An 18,277-nucleotide genomic window follows, 5' to 3' on the forward strand; every position below is an offset into this window, starting at 1 on the left:
AATATAGCATAGATAACTTTGCGGCTTGTGTTGTGGTCTGAAGACATTTTCTGTAGAGAAGAAAGCAGGAGCTTGCATTTCTAGATTATTATGGTTTATTTGTTCCACTGGGCTTGCAAATCTGCCTCTAGGAAAAGTGACTAGCATCAGTCAAACTGCCATATATCAAAATCTTCCCCCACTTTTTAATCTAGCCTGCTCTCTTCTCCTCGATTGTATATATTCCCTTTACACTAGTCTGGAGAATTCCGCTGTGTCTGCCTCTCTTTCACATGGCCCATTTTAATATTGTGAAGCTGGCACCACCTTGTTATAATCCAGTACACCATAGGGATAGATGAGCTGTAGAGTGATATTGCCTCCCCACAAATTGGCAGTTTGTTGCCTTTCTTTGCCAGAATGATGAGAATGAGCAGAGAGAAGCAGTATGAGAACACAGAAAGGCCGCATTCAGACTATACATTTTAAGCACTGTGATACCACTTCAGTCATGGTTCCCCCCCAAATAATTCTTGAAAATGTAGTTTAAGGGTGCTCAGAGTTGTTAGGAGGCACCTATCCTCCCACAGCTCCAATTCCCAGGGTGACTTAGCAATCATAGAATCACAGAATCATAGAGTTGGAAGAGACCACAAAGGGCATCCAGTCCAACCCCCTGCCAATCAGGAAACACCATCAAAGCATTATTGACATATGCCTGTCAAGCCTCTGCTTAAAGACCTCCAAAGAAGGAGACTCCACCACACTCCTTGGTAGCAAATTCCACTGCCGAACAGCTCTTACTGTCAGGAAGTTCTTCCTGATGTTTAGGTGGAATCTTCTTTCTTGTAGTTTGAATCCATTGCTCCGTGTCCGCTTCTCTGGAGCAGCAGAAAACAATCTTTCTCCCTCCTCTATATGACATCCTTTTATATATTTGAACATGGCTATCATATCACCCCTTAACCTCTTCTCCAGGCTAAACATACCCAGCTCCCTAAGCCATTCCTCATAAGGCATCGTTTCCAGGCCTTTGACCATTTTCGTTGCCCTCTTCTGGACACGTTCCAGCTTGTCAGTATCCTTCTTGAACTGTGGTGCCCAGAACTGTGGTCAACCCATCTTCTTAGGGAACTCTGGGAATTGTAGTTCAGGAAGGAGAATAAAGATCCTCTAACAGATTGAGGTTGAATCCTGACAAGACAGAAGCACTGTTTTTGAGGGACAGGGAGTGGGGGACTCCCTGGTCCTGAATGGGATAACTGTGCCCTTGAAGGACCAGGTGCACAGCCTGGGAGTCATTTTGGACTCACAACTGTCCATGGAGGCACAGGTTAATTCTGTGTCCAGGGCGGCTGTCTATCCGTACTCCATCTGGTACGCAGGCTGAGACCCTACCTGCCTGCAGACTGTCTCACCGGAGTGGTGCGTGCTCTAGTTATCTCCCGCTTGGACTACTGCAATGCGCTCTACATGGGGCTACCTTTGAAGGTGACCCGGAAACTGCAATTAATCCAGAATGCGGCAGCTAGACTGGTGACTGGGAGCGGCCGCCGAGACCACATAACACCGTTCCTAAGAGACCTACATTGGCTCCCAGTACGTTTCCGAGCACAATTCAAAGTGTTGGTGCTGACCTTTAAAGCCCTAAATGGCCTCGGTCCTATATACCTGAAGAAGCGTCTCCGCCCCCATTGTTCAGCCCAGACACTGAGATCCAGCGCCGAGGGCCTTCTGGCGGTTCCCTCACTGCGAGAAGCAAAGCTACAGGGAACCAGGCAGAGGGCCTTCTCGGTAGTGGCGCCCGCCCTGTGGAACGCCCTCCCATCGGAGGTCAAGGAGATAAACAACTACCTGACATTTAGAAAACACCTAAAGGCAGCCCTGTTTAGGGAAGTTTTTAATCTGTGATATTTTAATGTATTTTTGTATTGGTTGGAAGCCGCCCAGAGTGGCGGGGGAAACCCAGGGGTATAAATAATAAATAATAAAAATAATAAAAACTCCCAATACCATTAGCAAAGAAACCATGACTGCTTATGTGTGGTGCTAATGTAGCTAAAGTACACATGAAGAATTGCTGCTTTGATACCAAGTGAAACAGAGCAACGCTTTAAGATGCCGCATTTGAAATTTGGTAGGGACACTGGGGACCAGATAGAGTTCCTTTAGGATCTGTGCTATTTGGCTATCCCTGGTTCAATGGAAAGAAAGTTATGGCATCTTTTGTTCAAGACCAATGGCTCTGGGGTGTCTTTTTATTTGCTCTGCACATGTGTAACCAGGTGAGTTGCTAGCATGCAGTGCTAGGGGATAACAGGTTTTTTTGTGTGTGGGTGGATTTCAGTCTTCAGCAGGATATCTCAAGCTTGCTTGTACATATCTTCATAAGGAGCAGGCTGGGTTGAACAAGAAGACATTTGTCTCTGCGTGGCACTGACTTCCTTTTCCCCATTGGAGACTGAGCTGCCCTGGTGTTCTGTGATTGACGGCAGATAGCATACTATGAAATCATTGCTTTCCCCCCTGCATTCTATATTGAAACCAATTCCACCAAGATGACTTCAATAGTATGTATTGCTTTTATGCATGTAAATTGAGGTCTGTATAAATTTATGCTCGCCCTTCTCATTTGAGACTTTCTGAAACAACTGCCGCTGAAATGAGTAGACCGTGTGGCACTTTGCCCTCCAGTCCAAACAGGAGAACAGACTTGTAATAACCCATAAAGGCAACATTTGAGGGACCTGAACTGCAGTGCCAAATTTGATGTGATAGGAACAAATATTTGAATCTATATGACACTTCTGTTAGGTTGCACCTTTTCAGAAATGTGCTTCCTTTGCACTAAAAACATGTTCATTAATGGCAATTTGGAAGTGACAGTTTTTTGAGATGTTAAAACAAAGTTTCCAGTCCTGAATCCCCTAGTTGGTGAATGTTCCTCTTGAGCTGCTTGCTGTATTTTGACACTTCCACATCTTTTGTTGTTAATTCAGAGTCAAAAAGAAGCAAAAAAAAAAAAAAAAACCTTGCAAAATTGCTGTATGCCAAAGCAGTTGTGTAACCAATTCAATATACCTCAAGTCTGACTTTACTAGTGCCTAAAAAGGTCACAAAGTAGAGTCTGTTAGGCTCTGGTGAGTGGCAATTTGTAAATACAATACTTGTTAAATTTAACAAACATGTTTTACTAGGTAGTGAAGCTAGTTTGTAATAACAGCATTCTGACAGCCATTTCACACAATTAAATCACTTTGGATTTATGCAGCCCTAGGGCTGCAGGAAGAATATGTGTGGAACAAGAGGTTTACAGGTGATTGCCATGACAGGGGAGGGTCAAAGCTATCCCCAAGTTGGTTTCACCAAGAGAGGTAAACTGGGTGAATAATCCCTGAAAAGGGCTTGAGTTATGCAGTGAGGTGACAAAATAAGTTTTGTGTAAGGCTCTTGGATAAATAACAAATGAGACCCCCTGCAGCAGCTGCAATCTGAAATAATCCCAGGATTAACTGACTGTGCTGGTCTTTACCTTTTCTTCCATGTATCATTAGTGCTGGCAGGAAATTCTGATTTTAGAAACTAAAACCTATTGCCCTAGTAGGGTAGTAAAAAAGCTGGTTAGACCCTCCTAGAGAAGATTTACATTCTTATTAGAAAAATCTCCATCTTCATAACTGTCAAGAGCTGCCTCAATCTTTGTAGCTTTATAGTTTTGCTTTGCAGCTGACTTTGCAATCTTTGTGCTCTTGTGTTGGTAGGTGATGAAATAACCGTGTCAGGGCACACTTTTAATTACAAAACAGCAATGTGCTGCAACTGCATAAATCCATCGCCCTTAGATAATGTTAATGTTGACCCTGCACACCCAGTTGAGTATAGGTGACTAACTTAACCTGATCGCTAGCTGGAGTCTTCACGGAAGATGGCCTCTAGGGAATGTACTGACTGCTGTTAGTAAACAAAAGAGTCATTAATTCTGCCACTGCTCATTAGCTACCTGCAGGTAATAGGAAGGTGTAGCATGCTTATGAAACAGAGCAGCATATCTCTCCCTCTGGTGCTCTCTCTCTCCAGTAGTTCTTTTTTTTTTTTTAATGGCTTCGTTTGGGACTGGATTTAACTGTCAGGGGTCTTTTACCTTTACCTTTACCTGTAGCACTTGGAAGTGAACTAACAGTGCTAAGTCATGAGCTGCTTCTTATTGATCCCCTTCATCTTCACCCGTGCTGCTTGCTCTTTATCTCTAGCTTACTCAAAATCAAATACTGTAGTTCCCTAGCGTAGGGTCAACTTACAGTACAATCTCTAATGCCTGTTTCCTGGGAGTAAGCTTCTGTGAATGCAAATGGCACTTGCTCCCAAGCAAAGTGTGGATGGGACTGCAAGCCTTTATTGACGCCATTATCACTTGGACCATCAGCCTAAACTTGCAGTTCTTAGATGAAGTATGCATACGTTTCCACTGGCAAGTTAGATCAGGGTTTACCAAGAGCTGTATTTGCTCAGAGGTAGTTTGCTAGAGCCTGAACAAAAGGTGGAGGGGGCTCCCTCCTCCTCTCTTTCTGCCACCTACTTTCCCCAATCTGTTCCTTGCTACCTGCATGAAATTAGGCCAAGGGGTGCAGGTTGGGCACCCCTGCCTTAGAGGCACTCCCTCCTATGTGGGTGAGAGAAGGTGACTGGTGTAGAGGTTAAGAGCGGTAGACTCGTAATATGGGGAACTGGGTTCGTGTCCCCACTCCTCCACATGCAGCTGCTGGGTGACCTCGGGCTAGTCACACTTCTCTGAAGTCTCTCAGCCTCACTCACTTCACAGAGGGTTTGTTGTGGGGGAGGAAGGGAAAGGAGAATGTTAACCGCTTTGAGTCTCCTTAGGGTAGTGAAAAAGTGGGATATCAAATCCAAACTCCTCCTCCTCCTCCTCCTCCTCCTCCTCCTCCTCCTCCTCCTCCTCCTCCTCCTCCTCCTCTTCTTCTTCTTCTTCTTCTTCTTCTTCTTCTTCTTCTTCTTCTTCTTCTTCTTCTTCTAACGGTACTGCAGTTTTTATAAGCTTTTAAACACACACACACACACACACACACACACAGAGAGAGAGAGAGAGAGAGAGAGAGAGAGAGAGAGAGAGAGAGAGAGATTGCTGTCTTATCTAACCTACTGATTTGACTCAACATTTATATTGGTTGGCTGAACAGTGTTAGAAATTAGCCAGGCGCCAGGCATGTTTTGCAACTGGTGTGGGGTCCAATTGAGACCACGTGGAGATCTCTGGATGCCATGTTGGTGATTGTGGAAAATAAAATGTCGTTTAGAGAAGGATCTGAAATATTTTCTTTGGAACTTGAATTTGTTTAATTCTGGGTTGTTTTATTTGATGTTTTAATGTGTTGTAAACCACTTTGAGATTTGTTCTTTAAAATATAAAGTGGTATAGAAATGAAACAAACAACAACAACAACCTCCATTGCAAAAAAGGCATCTAGACATTCCATTGTGGCAACTGTGACCAGGTTGAGGTGCAACTTGCAATTAGAGCAGATCATATATCTGAGTTTCTAACACTGGTTGACTATAATAGGACACATGACTGAACAAATCTGTATTGGCTTCCTACCTCCATGGGGGAACTTCAAATGGTTTTCACCTCATTTAATCCATTTAACCCAGGAACAATACGTGTTCTATTTCTTAAAACATATGGAACTTGCTCTGTTGAAATGAGAAAGGCATTCTATGGTCATTCCACATACATCTATTGAACAGTTGTTGCTGGGGATCATGATCAGGAGAATGCTATTGCACTCAAATCATGCTTTTGGGTATTTAGTTGGACACAGTGCATCTAGTTGGCTACTGTGAGAACATAATGCTGGGCTAGAAAGGCCTCTAGCTGATCTAGCATGGTTTTCCTTAGGCTTTTACATGGTGGATGTGAGGCAGAGTTCTCAATGGGGATTATCCATCAGCTTCTAACGTCTCTTCCCTCAAAGCCTGTGGGTTGGTCACCATATTGGCCACCCCCTGTTGTGATGAAGTGAACCCACAAAACTCTGCCTGTGTTGGCCTGAGAGAAAGAGGACAGTGAATGAGTAGCACTTGAGAGACTGTTCAAGTTGTTTACATGGCAGGTAAATTCTCATGGCTCCATCCCCAGGTGCATAATGCTGGGACCATCCATCAGCCTTTGCCACATTTTCTAGTATAGAAAGCAGGAGGCAGCTGCTGGAGATTTTCCTTTGCCTTCTCCTTCCTCCCACCTGACTAGCCTTCTGTAACTGTGCGTGCAGACATTAGTCACCCTTTCAGAGTAGCTCTAGCCCAGAAAATGACAAACCTGCAGGAAAGCAAAGAGAGCCACAAATTCTGAGCAGTGGAGCAGGGAAGGCACAACCCATGTTTTCTTCCTCTTGACAAAGCATGAGGTGTTAGCGATGATGAACAGGAAAGGCTGCTGTTGTCTGTATGACCACATGGGAGACGTTCCATTGAATCAGGTGGAAGTTCTGTGCAAAAACAAGCATAGGGTAAGACTGGGTGCCTGTGGTGCATGGAAGAAGCAGGAGACACGGGAAAGAGATGAGCAATGGATGGTTATCATGTTGGTCAGCCTCCCCACCTCCACCCCCCAGCAATGCTACATGCTCACAGTAAACTAATGTGGCCCCAGCAGGGGCAGTTCTATAACCATGTGTCTGATCCAGTCTGAAGTTCTCCATTTCAGCAAAGGAAGGAGGCCGGAAGTCTGTTCACAAAGGATAGTATTTCTGCTACTAGATCTTGACAATAAGCCCATACAAACCTGTGCGCTGCTCTTGACTCATTTTGCCACTGTTGGACCCAGTGCGGGCACAGGAGTGCTACAAGGTGAAGAAGCTCTGTGTCACTATGAGCACTTTTGAAATTATAGCTACGTTTGGGTGAATATACCTTGAACCACCCAAGTCTCTGAGGAATGTCAACAGGAATGCAGTAAATGCAGTTAGACCTGAACCTCAGAATGGCATCACATGCTGCGTTCTCTGTTATTGTCGTTGTCTTATGCCGGCTTCCTAAAATAGCATTGTGTCTCATCTGACTAGGCCAGAATATCTAATCTGGGGTGACAAACTGTGAAGTTGGAGACTCGGCCCTACACATGTACCTCATTTGAATCAAATCAAATAAATATCAAAATTAATAATAACTAAAAACAGGTAAAATTCTATATGTGACAGGGTAGATTTTTTGGGATGATTTCTATAAATTTAGGGTGATACCCATTGGTGCCAGCCACTCATATAACAACTATTCTACTAGCAGAAGCTTCATTCTTAGCATAGCACCACTTATCACCTGTAAACTAGAGGTTATGTGTGTTGGTCATGGAAATGCTGACTCCTTCAGGCATTTAACTCTATTAGCGTGAGGTTTATGCTCATGAAAGTGAACTGAAACCTAGTGATATACATACCATGTGCGGCAGTTCTTGCAAAAAAAGGTGTGTATGTGAAGCTCAAAAGTTGAGCTTTCCTATTTTTGTGCGTTGAAGGAGTTGGAGGTTGCCAATTAACACTGCAAACAGAAGATGGGAATACTGATTGGAGCATGTTGTGGCTTTGTTTTAATAGGTTTCCCCAGAGGTGGTTTGTAAGGAGGAGAGTCAGAAGAGGCTTTTGAAAATCACGCATCATCCTTTTCCCTGTGAGAAGAGAAGCAGTGAATTTCCTCACAGCCTTCTTTCTCTTTCCCATAGTATCTTTTTACAGCTCTTTCCCTTGTATAGGTTTTTTTGGGCTGGGGGAAGAGGTAGGATAGTGGAATGTGGCGTACCAGCCTTTATTCAGGTATCTTTCGGCCAAAGGGAAGGCTATTTAAGCTCATGTTACAGGGCTCTGCTGAATGACTTCTTGGGGTCACATTACAGAACTATACTGAATGAGTCACAAGTTTTCCTCCTGCTGCCCTTAACAAAAGACGACCACTGTTTTGGAAGGGGGTGGGGAAAGACCTAAGGCAGAGGTTTTCAACCTTTTTGAGTCCATGGCTCCCTTGACCAACTACATTCTTTCTGCAGTACCCCTGTGGGGCTCAGGAGCCCAGTTATGTCTCCCCTTGCCTTTTTCAAACTCCCTCCCTTGTGGAGAATTCCCTCAGCCTCCTCTCCGCTCTCCTTGGGAGTCCTCCAGGCAGTCACTGCTGCCACCCATGGTAAAAAGAGGTGCCCCACAGGGGCCAGGGAAGAGGATGCCCGCAGCCTTAGTGGCCCAACGAAGACTGGCCAAAGGTGAACGTGAGGCCAGCACCTTACCTTGGGAGGCAGCAGTGGCAGCAGCAGGTGTCGCTGGGCCTGCAAGGTGGAAAGGCTCCCCTTCAGCACTGGGCACTCAGCTCCCAGGCAGGCTTTGCACACGGCAAGCACAAGAAAGGCCAGTGCAGCACCTGTTGGCCTGCCTGCCCAGCCTCCCACTTATCCATCCATTCCCAACATCAGAAGCTGGTGGACTGGCTGACTGGGCTCCCTCGCCCACTTGCCTGCTTACTCTGAGGCCGCCTGAGCTCCTGGGCAACCAGCACCCCTTGGCCAGCCCCACAGGCACCATTTGCCTGAGGAGCTTGTAGCCAGGGCTGCTTCAACAAACAGCTGTGCAAGCCTTTGGGAGGCAGAGATGCGAGAAGGCATCAGAGAAGGGAGGGAAGGAAAGAAAGAGGGACAGAGGCCAGTTTTGCCTGCGGCACCCTTGACCATCATTCAAGGCACCCCAGGGTGCCATGGCACACTGATTGAAAACCACTGACCTTTTGTGTGAATTTCCAATGGTTAGGTTCACTGCTTTCAATAACCCCTCTCTCCAGAGACCTTGTTAAGAGAAGCCTAAAGTTGGAATCTTTTAAATGACCTTTTCACTGTTCCAGGCAAAGTAGTCTGTTGCCATCTTCCTTTCTGCTTCTGCATGGTAGATTCTGGAATCTGGGGCCTGCAAAGTCTGCTTAGTTTACCAAGATTCCTTGTTTATTTATATCTCTACAACTGACTTGTGAAATGCCTTTTGAGCAGTTTACAAGTATAAAACCGATTATAAAAACATAGCTGCACATAGTTAAAACACACAATAAAACAATTTCATCACATCATTTGAAAAATACTCCCAACTCGACAATTCTGTGAAATCCATAATTAAAATGTACAATAAACAAGTCTGTTAAAACAGGTTCAAGTCAGGAACCTCAAGTAATCTTGCTTTTATAAATAGCACTCCCTTGGTTGCACTACGTACCAGCCTTGCTAGGAAAAATAACTTACCCAAGTTGTGCTTCTTTTCTCTCTTATTAACTTCTTGGATGGAAGAAGATGTGCTTTTTGAAATGCCGTCAATTAGAAAATACCTGAACTGGCAAGGCAGGCTGACTGACTACTCCAAGAACTTATCTGTACCTATCAGAATTCACAAGGCTAAAAAAAATTAAATTCTTAACTGATCTGAGATCAAAGCTTTATTCATCTACTTCAAACCTGTCAATTGTTTTTAATTGATTGCCGTGTAGGCTGCACAGACACAATGGCTCCTTCCTCCTTCTGCAAGTTTGATTAGGAGAAGAAAAATACTTAGCTGATGCTCTGCCTTTCCAGGTGAAATGTCCTTGGTGCTGCTTCCAGTTAGAAGAATTGTGGGCAGGCAAAGGCAATGCTGGTTTGCTGAAATGAAATAAATATGCCTCTTAAAACTGGTTTCTCTTACCAAAACAGATCTGGAATTACTGTAACATGAAAATAATAGTAATAATAGTAATAATAATAATAATAATAATAATAATAATAATAATAATAATAATAATAATATAATACCCCACCCATCTGGCTAGGTTTCCCCAGCCACCCTGGGCAGCTCCCAACAGAATATTATTATTAATAATAAAAAGTGATAAAATATCAAACATTAAAAACTTCCCTAAACAGGGCTGCCTTCAGATGTCTTCTAAAAGTCAGATAGCTGTTTATTTCCTTGACATCTGATGGGAGGCCATTACACAGGATGGTCGCCACTACCAAGGCAGCCCTCTGCCTGAGGGAACCTCACTTCTCGTAGGGAGGGAACCAACAGAAGACCCTTGGAGCTGGACCTCAGTGTCCGGGCTGAACGATGGGGATGGAGATGCTCCTTCAGGTAGCACTTTATATTCCAAATCTTTAAAATGATAGATGAAATTTTATTAGTGCTTCCCTCCCCCTCCAATCTAACTGTACTACTTACTTTTGGTTTACTACATTTTTGCTTATTGCTTCAACTCTTGAGAATGGACAAAAGGGCTGAGCATCTGATTTGCATGCAAAAGGGTACTGGGTTCAATCCTTGATATTTCCAGGTAGCACTAGGAATGGTCTCCGCCTCTAACCCTGGAGAGCTACTGCCAGTCACTGTAGACCAGCCCTCTCCAACTTGGTGCCCTTCAGATGTTTTGGACCATACCTCCCCCCAACCCCCATCAAGCATGACGTGCGGGAGGGGCTGATGGTGGGAGTGGCCATTCAAAGCATCTGGAGGGCTTCAGGTTGGCAAAAGTTGGTGTAGGAAATCCTCACCAATGGTCTGACTTAGTATAAAGTAGCTTTCTGTAGCCCTCTTGGATTTTGGATGTATGCTGCTCTCTCAAATCTTCTCCCCTAACTGAACCTTGCACATTTTTCTGTGGAAAGTTCTGTGCACATCACTGCCTGTGGCAGTGGACATGGAATTCTTATGCTATGACTGATCTTTGCTCAAAGACTGCAGGGAAATTTCACCCAGCTCTAATAATGTGTCTGAAACCTTGTGAATAGACTCTTTTTGTTCTTAGATTTAAAAACAACAAGGGGAAACCTGTTTTCTTTATAAACTAAGAGAATGTTCTGCATGTATATCTCTCCTATACCTTCCTCCTCTCCCCTAAATGTGACAGTGTATATTTTAATATGATGACTATATCCCCTCAGCAAGAAAATCATGCTCAAAGCTACATCATGGCATTGGGGACCTGTAGGAAAACCTTTTCTGTTTAGAAAAGGAACAGGGTGAGGGTGGGTAAACACTTGGAGAAAGGACCATTCTCAAAGTGTAGAAGATGTCTGGAGTTACCACTTCTAACAGTCTGTGAGCTTGGCCCCAAATATCTAGCTCTAATCCTCGTGTTTGCTAAAAAAAATCCCTGAAGGGAAAAACTGATCAGCTACTTTTGCCCTGTTCTGAATGCCAATTCTGAGGATAGCCCTCATGCCTTTCCCACTCTGGCAATTTCTCATCGGAAGAAAAGTATGTTCTCTGGATATCTGCAGCTCGTCAGTGTAAATTGAATTTTGTGGTTTCGCCAGAAGCGGCTTAGTCATGCTGGCCACATGACCCGGAAAAACTGTCTGCGGACAAACGTCGGCTCCCTCAGCCAGTAAAGCGAGATGAGCGCGAGCGCCGCAGCTCCAGAGTCGTCTGCGACTGGACTTAACTGTCAGGGGTCCTTTACCTTTACCTTTAGCCAGAAGGCTACCGGAGCGGGCTTAACATACGATCAGTGAAAATGAAACCATCACACAAGGAAAAAAAGGGGTGAGGAGAGAAGAGGGGGAAAGGCAAACTTGGGCACCGATTCTTAAAGTTCTTATGATAGCCAGGTAGATTGGCAACCGTTCAGAGGGAAGAGGAGCCAAATCAATCTGTTGTTTCAGCAGAACCAATGCAGTTTTTTGTTAACCCTGGCACACAGTCATGGGCATGCAGTTGAGAATACTGTAGTGCTGTTTAGGCATGTGTTTGAACAACGAAAGGGCGCTTTCAGTGTTGCGAAGTACACCGTATTGATCTGATACGGGACTACCTTTGTCAGCAAGCCAAGAGTCCTGCCTTCCAACCCTACTCCACAGTGGAGGTATTTCCCTAATAATGGCTTCCAGCAAGTGCGCCTGGGGCAGTCTTGAACTGACTTTCACGTTGCTTTTGATGAATGACCCTTCTACTTTTAAAGAGAATCTCTTGATAGAGTCTGCAGCTCAGCAGTACAGTCCAGGTCAGATCCTCTGGTGCACTCTTGGGTAACAAGGTTTGGGTAAGGTGGTTGGGGAAAGATATCTGCCACCCATAAAGAGCAGATAATACTGGGCTAGATGGACAAATAGCTTGACTAAGGTCTAAGGTAGCTTTCTTTGTTCCCAAGTGAGTCAGCTTCTTAATATCCTACTGAGTTAAGGGTGACTGTCAGCAGGCTAGTGAGGTCCTGGGGCTTCCACTCGGGACATGTAGTAGTAGTAGTTTTTATTACGGCCATTTGCCCATATCAAAACAACAATAACAACAATACATCATGTAATCATTTACCGATATAATTTGAACAATTTTCCGATTTAATATGGCCTCTATATATACATATTTCCAATTAATTAAGACAATTTTATTCAATAAAATTCATTCATCTAAAACATAATTTAAGCTCTATCAAATAAAATTGTAATTTTACAACTAAATTCTGATTCCCGTTAATAGTTATTTGGTTTAGTTGAGCTATCGAAATCATAAAGTGATCCATTTCTCTTCTTATAAAATAAAACATTAATCAAGAATCTGGCGACCATGAGGGATCTTCTCGACTCTTCATCGTTCAATAAGTATGTTAATTTGGCTTCCTTAGTTTTGTCCACAATTCGCGATAAAAATGGAGACAGAAACCTGGTCCGTGCAGCCAACCGCTCGGGACATGATGGAAGAACAGGCACACATGCCTCACAGTTTCAGGACTAAAACATCCATTTTCTAACTTCAGTTTTCCAAAGGAAGCAGCATCTTTTCTCCCCCACAGAGCTGATAAATTTTTGAGAACTACTACTGGTTGGCGAGAGCTATCCATTTAGAATGATGCTCCAATTCCACCCTCAGTACTCAGTACTGACCTAAATATCCTAATAAGATTAAAAGCAGGCTTTAGACTGGAAACAGAATAACTTGCTCTGTTCTGTTGCCCTTTGCTGAATGCAGCCCCAGTGTGAGGAAGCTCTGAGCAGATCTTCTGCAGGCAGCTCTTAAGTCTGCCCAACCTATTTCCTGTTGCATTGTGAGATAAGATCATTAAGGATGTTGTCAAATGCTATTTATTCGACACCAGTTTTTATGAGAATTGTCACCTTGCTTCCTGTATTGGAGGAGGCAACAACTCATTGAGGAAAGTGAAAGTCTCCACTAGGATAGGTGAGGCAAGCACACAATATCTCCTTGGCTCCCCCCCCCCCATTCTTGTTCCTACCTGAAAGTATTGACATAAGATATTGCAATATGTTCACATGCCATTTCCTAAAAAGCTTTCTCCTTCTGCTTATATTGGTGATGGCAAAGTACAGCAGGCCAGAACAGGGCAAAGCAGAATTCTTTTTTTGGACCAATATCCAAAGTGGAACATTTCCAAGCCTTTTCTGTCTTTGCAGCACTATTAATGCTTCCTTTTGGATTGCACACCTGGTGTTTAAATATCTCTTGTCTTATTAAAAGGTGCACACATAATTCGCACATAGTTTGCATATTTAGAATTAGCTCCAGGTGTTAAACTAGACAGTGGCTTCTACATTGGATTTCTGCAGAATTCCCAATTCCCCTCTGCTAAATATGGGTAACTCTGGTTAAGAATCTTGGGTGGTATTGTCATCCAGAAGCTTTTAGCCACCAGAGATGTAACCCCAGGTGAAATATCTGCTGTTTCATAGCATGGGACTGGGGGGGGGCAGGACTGACGTGATTGGTCAGTTAAGTATTTCTATTGTTTTACTGCCTCCCACCCCCCTGGCTATGCCTATGTTTCATACACCCATGTTTAATGGTGAGCAAAAGGCTGACTAGCTTGTGATTGCTGTGAAATATAGTTTTCTTGAGGCTGCCACTGCTATTTCTTCTATGGGATCATGTAAACCAGGCATCCCCAAACTGCGGCCCTCCAGATGTTTTGCCCTACAACTCCCATGATCCCTAGCTAACAGGACCAGTGGTCAGGGATGATGGGAATTGTAGTCCAAAACATCTGGAGGGCCGAAGTTTGGGGATGCCTGATGTAAACAGTAGTGTGTGTGTGTGCTATATGAAGGACCATATATGAGACCCAATATTGGTGGCTTCCAGATGTGGCTAGCATAGAGGCACATGGTTGGTGCTTATCTGCCACAAGCAGATAAGCCTTGTACCTAAAATGGGTCTTGTACTTCAGTGGGCACTGCCCCTTTCTCTAGGACTTAATGCTGAAGGAAAAGATGGCTTCATTTAGGCCATTATCTGAGGGAGAAAGGGAGAAAGGACTCCCTGCTGCTGCAGTCCCAAGATTAAGGACCTTGCTGGTGGCTGCAGTTTAGGCGGCAGAAATGAAACTGACTGAAAGGCAATGCCACTTAGAAGGGAAAAGGTTAAACTGTGAGTTCACTCCTATAGAAGAATGACAGACCATAGATAAAGGAAATGGCTAGAATGACCAATACAGAAAATGCCGTCCACCTGAAAATCTGTGGGGTTGCTTCACTATGACTGATCTACACTTGGGAAGATTGCACAGCTGTGTGAGTGAAGTTGTGTTTTTTTCCTGAGTTCTGAAAAGAAACAGAAAGTAAAGGGAGAAAATATGGGAGGAAGGTGATTTCGTGATGGTGTCCTGCCGATGTCCTGAAAAAAGTGGCGAACAGAGCATGGGGTTCCAAACATTCCACAGTAAATGCCTCATGTGGAAGCCTCCTTGATCTCCGGTGTCTCCAATATAAGGAGGTTTCTGACCTGGCTCTGAAATATCTGTACCTGAGGTGCAGGTGGTGCTTCACTGAAAAGATCAGAAGAGCCCTGGTGCTCCAGGCCAAAGGCTCCTTTTGACCAACATTTTGTTCTTTCAGTGGCCAACCAACCAGATGGAAAGTGGTTCCTTTGATGGATGGGGCTAGTTTGGTGAACTACAGAGTGGAACTGGCAAAAACTGTTAATAAGACAAAGCTATACATATATATTTCCCCAGTGTGGTTTTTCTAGAAAGAGAGGTGCCAGAACTCGCAATGAACGCTTCACTTGTTCTCTTATAATGGCAATGGCGCACACTTGAGATGTGCTGGAACTGAGTTCTGGTGAGTTCTGCCTGAAAAAAACAAGCCCCTGTATTCTCCCCTGCTAAGGAAACAGCTCGTCAGAGAAGTATTCTGTTGAAATGCTTTGCTTTCTGAGGGGTGGTGTGGGAGGGGAGATTCTGGTAAAATATTTCTTAAAATTTCCAGACCACAGTCAAGTTGTGATGCTGTAAAGGATATATGCTCATATGGCTGTCTGTTTTCCACCCAGGTTCTATAAAAAAGAGAAGATGGGGTCTGGCTGCCTGAAAGTCACAAAGTACTTCCTTTTCCTCTTCAACCTCCTTTTCTTTGTAAGTATTTTGGATTCAGAATCTGGGGGATCTGTTTTTTAAGTTGAGTGCGGGCGGGAGCAACTATATCCTAAACAGCAGAACTGGCATCTAATATTGGAGAAAGAATATAACAAGAACGCTTTTTTATAAAGACTGTTCCACCTCTCTCCAAAGATCTCCCAAATTCCATTGTCATAAGTTAATTCAATGTCTAAGATAACAACCCTTTGTTGCATCAAAACCATATTGAATCTGAATCACTTATTCTGCTTCCCACAACAGTACCTGGTCGTGGCTCAGTATCTCCATTTCTACTAAAGGTGTAATGGTGTTAGTCGCTTCCTCACGAGTAAGCAGCTCCAAACCCTGTGCTTGGTTTTATACAGGGTTTATTTATATACATATGTACAAGACAGAGCATCAAAAAGCATAACTGCATTAATCTGATCCAGAATCCGGAAGCACCTCCCGTCGTGAGTTCCACCTACACAGCCCCCTGGGTACCCTAAACCTCCTCCGCTGTTCCCTCCTCTTTCCCCCTCTTCTCTGTTGGGGTGAGGGCGCTAGAGCTGCTCAGCTGAGGAACCGGTGCTGTATCCTCTGGAGCCTCCCCTTTGGAGGTGCCTTGGTCCACCCCCTGCTGCCCTCTCTCTGGAAAGCTAGCCCTCTCAGCATCCTCCACGGTCCGACCTCCTCCTGAGCCCCAGACCCACCTTCTGGTGGAAGTTGCAAGACGCTTGGTTCTGGGGCTCCGTCTTCATCAGAGAGTCGATCTCCTGGGCTCTCCGCTGCCCCCCCCCCCGGTGGTCCCCTGACAAAAGGCGTAGAGGAAGACATTGGTTTTCAGCTGAAATCTGAACAAACTCAGAGCCCGCTGTACAGTGGGATGGGGTGCCTCTTTCTGCAGCGGTGCTCAACCCAAATAACTGCGTGTACACAGTTTTGTTCCAAAAAGACTTTGCAGACTATAGAAATGCCCTATGATCAAGATGCCTGTTGGATGACTAAACTTTCCTGACACTCCTGCAAAGGCTCTTGGCTTTATTAAAACTGGAGTCTTGGGCACTTGGAGAAACTACTCATTTCATTATTTAACCTTCCTTTGATATAATTAAAGTCTGTCTTGACCTGTTTGCCTGCACAGTATAGTACTAGCAAATGCTAAAAAAGAAGAAACAGCGAGAGGCTGGGGAAATGCAACTAATTGTATAGTGTGATTCCATTAAGTGCTTTTGGGTATTGTGTGCTCCCTATTTGAGACAAGCTGAGCCAAATTATTGGCTAGCCAATTTTTAATCAAGTCCTTGGCTGTTCTCTGCAATAATTGCAATTTGACATCCAGCCACAACATGTGTGGTTATAATCAGTGCACTGCTGAATGGATTTTTTTTCTGTGTGTCAATGTTTTTCTATTTGCACAGGATGCAACAGATTGGTGCCAAGAGGAGCAGCAATTTTATTTTATTTTATAATTTTATTTTTGACAATCTTTATATACCACTAATTCATAAAGAAAATATCAAACTGGTTCGCAACAACTGTACATAAAACCGTACAATGGAAACCATATTTAAAAAGTTAAAATCAGATGGCTTTTATGGAAAGAGGTATTCTTAATGTTTGGATAAGCCTGATAGAATAGAAGTGTTTTCAGTAGGCATTTGTTAGTTGAAGCTGAAGGTGCCTGCTGAATCTCTATGGCCAGAGTGTTCCGCTACACTGGGCTGATGACACCGAGGCTCAGTTACTTCTAGCAGAGAAGTACAGACTTAAAGAACAAGCTTTGCAGTCAGCATGTGCTAACCTGTTTTCAGGATCAGCAAAGCCCTGGTACAGTTCTCTCATCATACATATTGATTCCTCCCTTTCTGCTAAGAGTATATCTGATGTCAGATGGACATCTAAGACAAACTTACAACATCTTTATCTTACATTTAGCAGAGGAGCCCGTTTTTTGTCCTTATCTACATAAATGGCTGTATACACAGCTGATTTTAGATTAAAGCCCAACAAATTCATCCTGTGTTTAAAATAAAGTTTGGCCATTACACTAACTTAAGTCATAATACTGCTGTACACAATCATGGGGAAAATCTAGCAGTGAGCTAGATAAAGCTGGATAAAAATCTCCTGGGCAAACAGGCAAATGTTTCATTTCCTGCTTGTTTCGTGATAAACAGAGTGTAGAAACAAAAGATTGGCTGATCAGTGTCCCTTGGGCTATGCTTCATAAACTATAATCCTTTACAAACATGTTAAATTTACAAAAGGAGGAATGTGTGTTCATGATCACCTAACAAATACTAATTATGCCATAATTAAGTGATCATACGTAACTTTCCTTTCCTTGAAGGAGCAGACAAAACGTTACAGAGTCCCAGGACTCCTTGCAAGAATTCCAGCACTAAGTCTACTAGAAACAGTCTACCTTCTACATACCCTTGGTATACTTAACCACCATAGTAGAACATGTTGCTGATAACACCAAGGTTGCAGTTTTGATCCCCATATGGGACAGCTGCATATTCCCGCATTGCAGAGGGTTGGACTAGACCAGGCATGGCCAAACTCGGCCCTCTAGATGTTTTGGGACTGCAATTCCCATCATCCCTGACCACTGGTCCTGTTAGCTGGGGATGATGGGAGTTGTAGTCCGAAAACATCTGGAGGGCCAAGTTTGGCCATGCCTGGACTAGACGATCCTCAGGGTTCCTTCCAACTCTACAATTCTATAATTTGTTGGCAAGCAGTACCCAAGTACATTCGTACTAGTTCTCGAACGTTTTGGCTCCCGAACGCTGCAAATGAGTGTTCCGGTTTGTGAACTATTTTTGGAAGCCAAACGTCTGACAGGGCTTCAGCCGATTCCAAAATTCCGAACATTTTGGAAGTCGAACAGACTTCCAGAATGGATTCTATTCGACTTCCGAAGTATGACTGTATTTGA

The 18,277-nt window shown here is 43.9% G+C and overlaps 1 protein-coding gene across 2 annotated transcripts in view; it reads left to right on the forward strand.

The window, feature by feature from the left end:
• Positions 1-18,277, forward strand: part of CD82 (CD82 molecule) — a 67,233-nt gene that overhangs the window by 21,454 nt on the left and 27,502 nt on the right. For both annotated transcript variants that reach the window (XM_035115951.3, XM_035115941.3), the window contains one exon: positions 15,267-15,348. In XM_035115951.3, the coding sequence (XP_034971842.2) occupies positions 15,286-15,348 (63 nt within the window). In that variant the 5' untranslated portion in view covers positions 15,267-15,285. The remainder of the gene's footprint in view (positions 1-15,266; positions 15,349-18,277) is intronic.

This window comes from Zootoca vivipara, chromosome 1, assembly GCF_965207765.1.
Source record: "Zootoca vivipara chromosome 1, rZooViv2.hap1.1, whole genome shotgun sequence".
Lineage (NCBI taxonomy): Eukaryota > Metazoa > Chordata > Lepidosauria > Squamata > Lacertidae > Zootoca > Zootoca vivipara.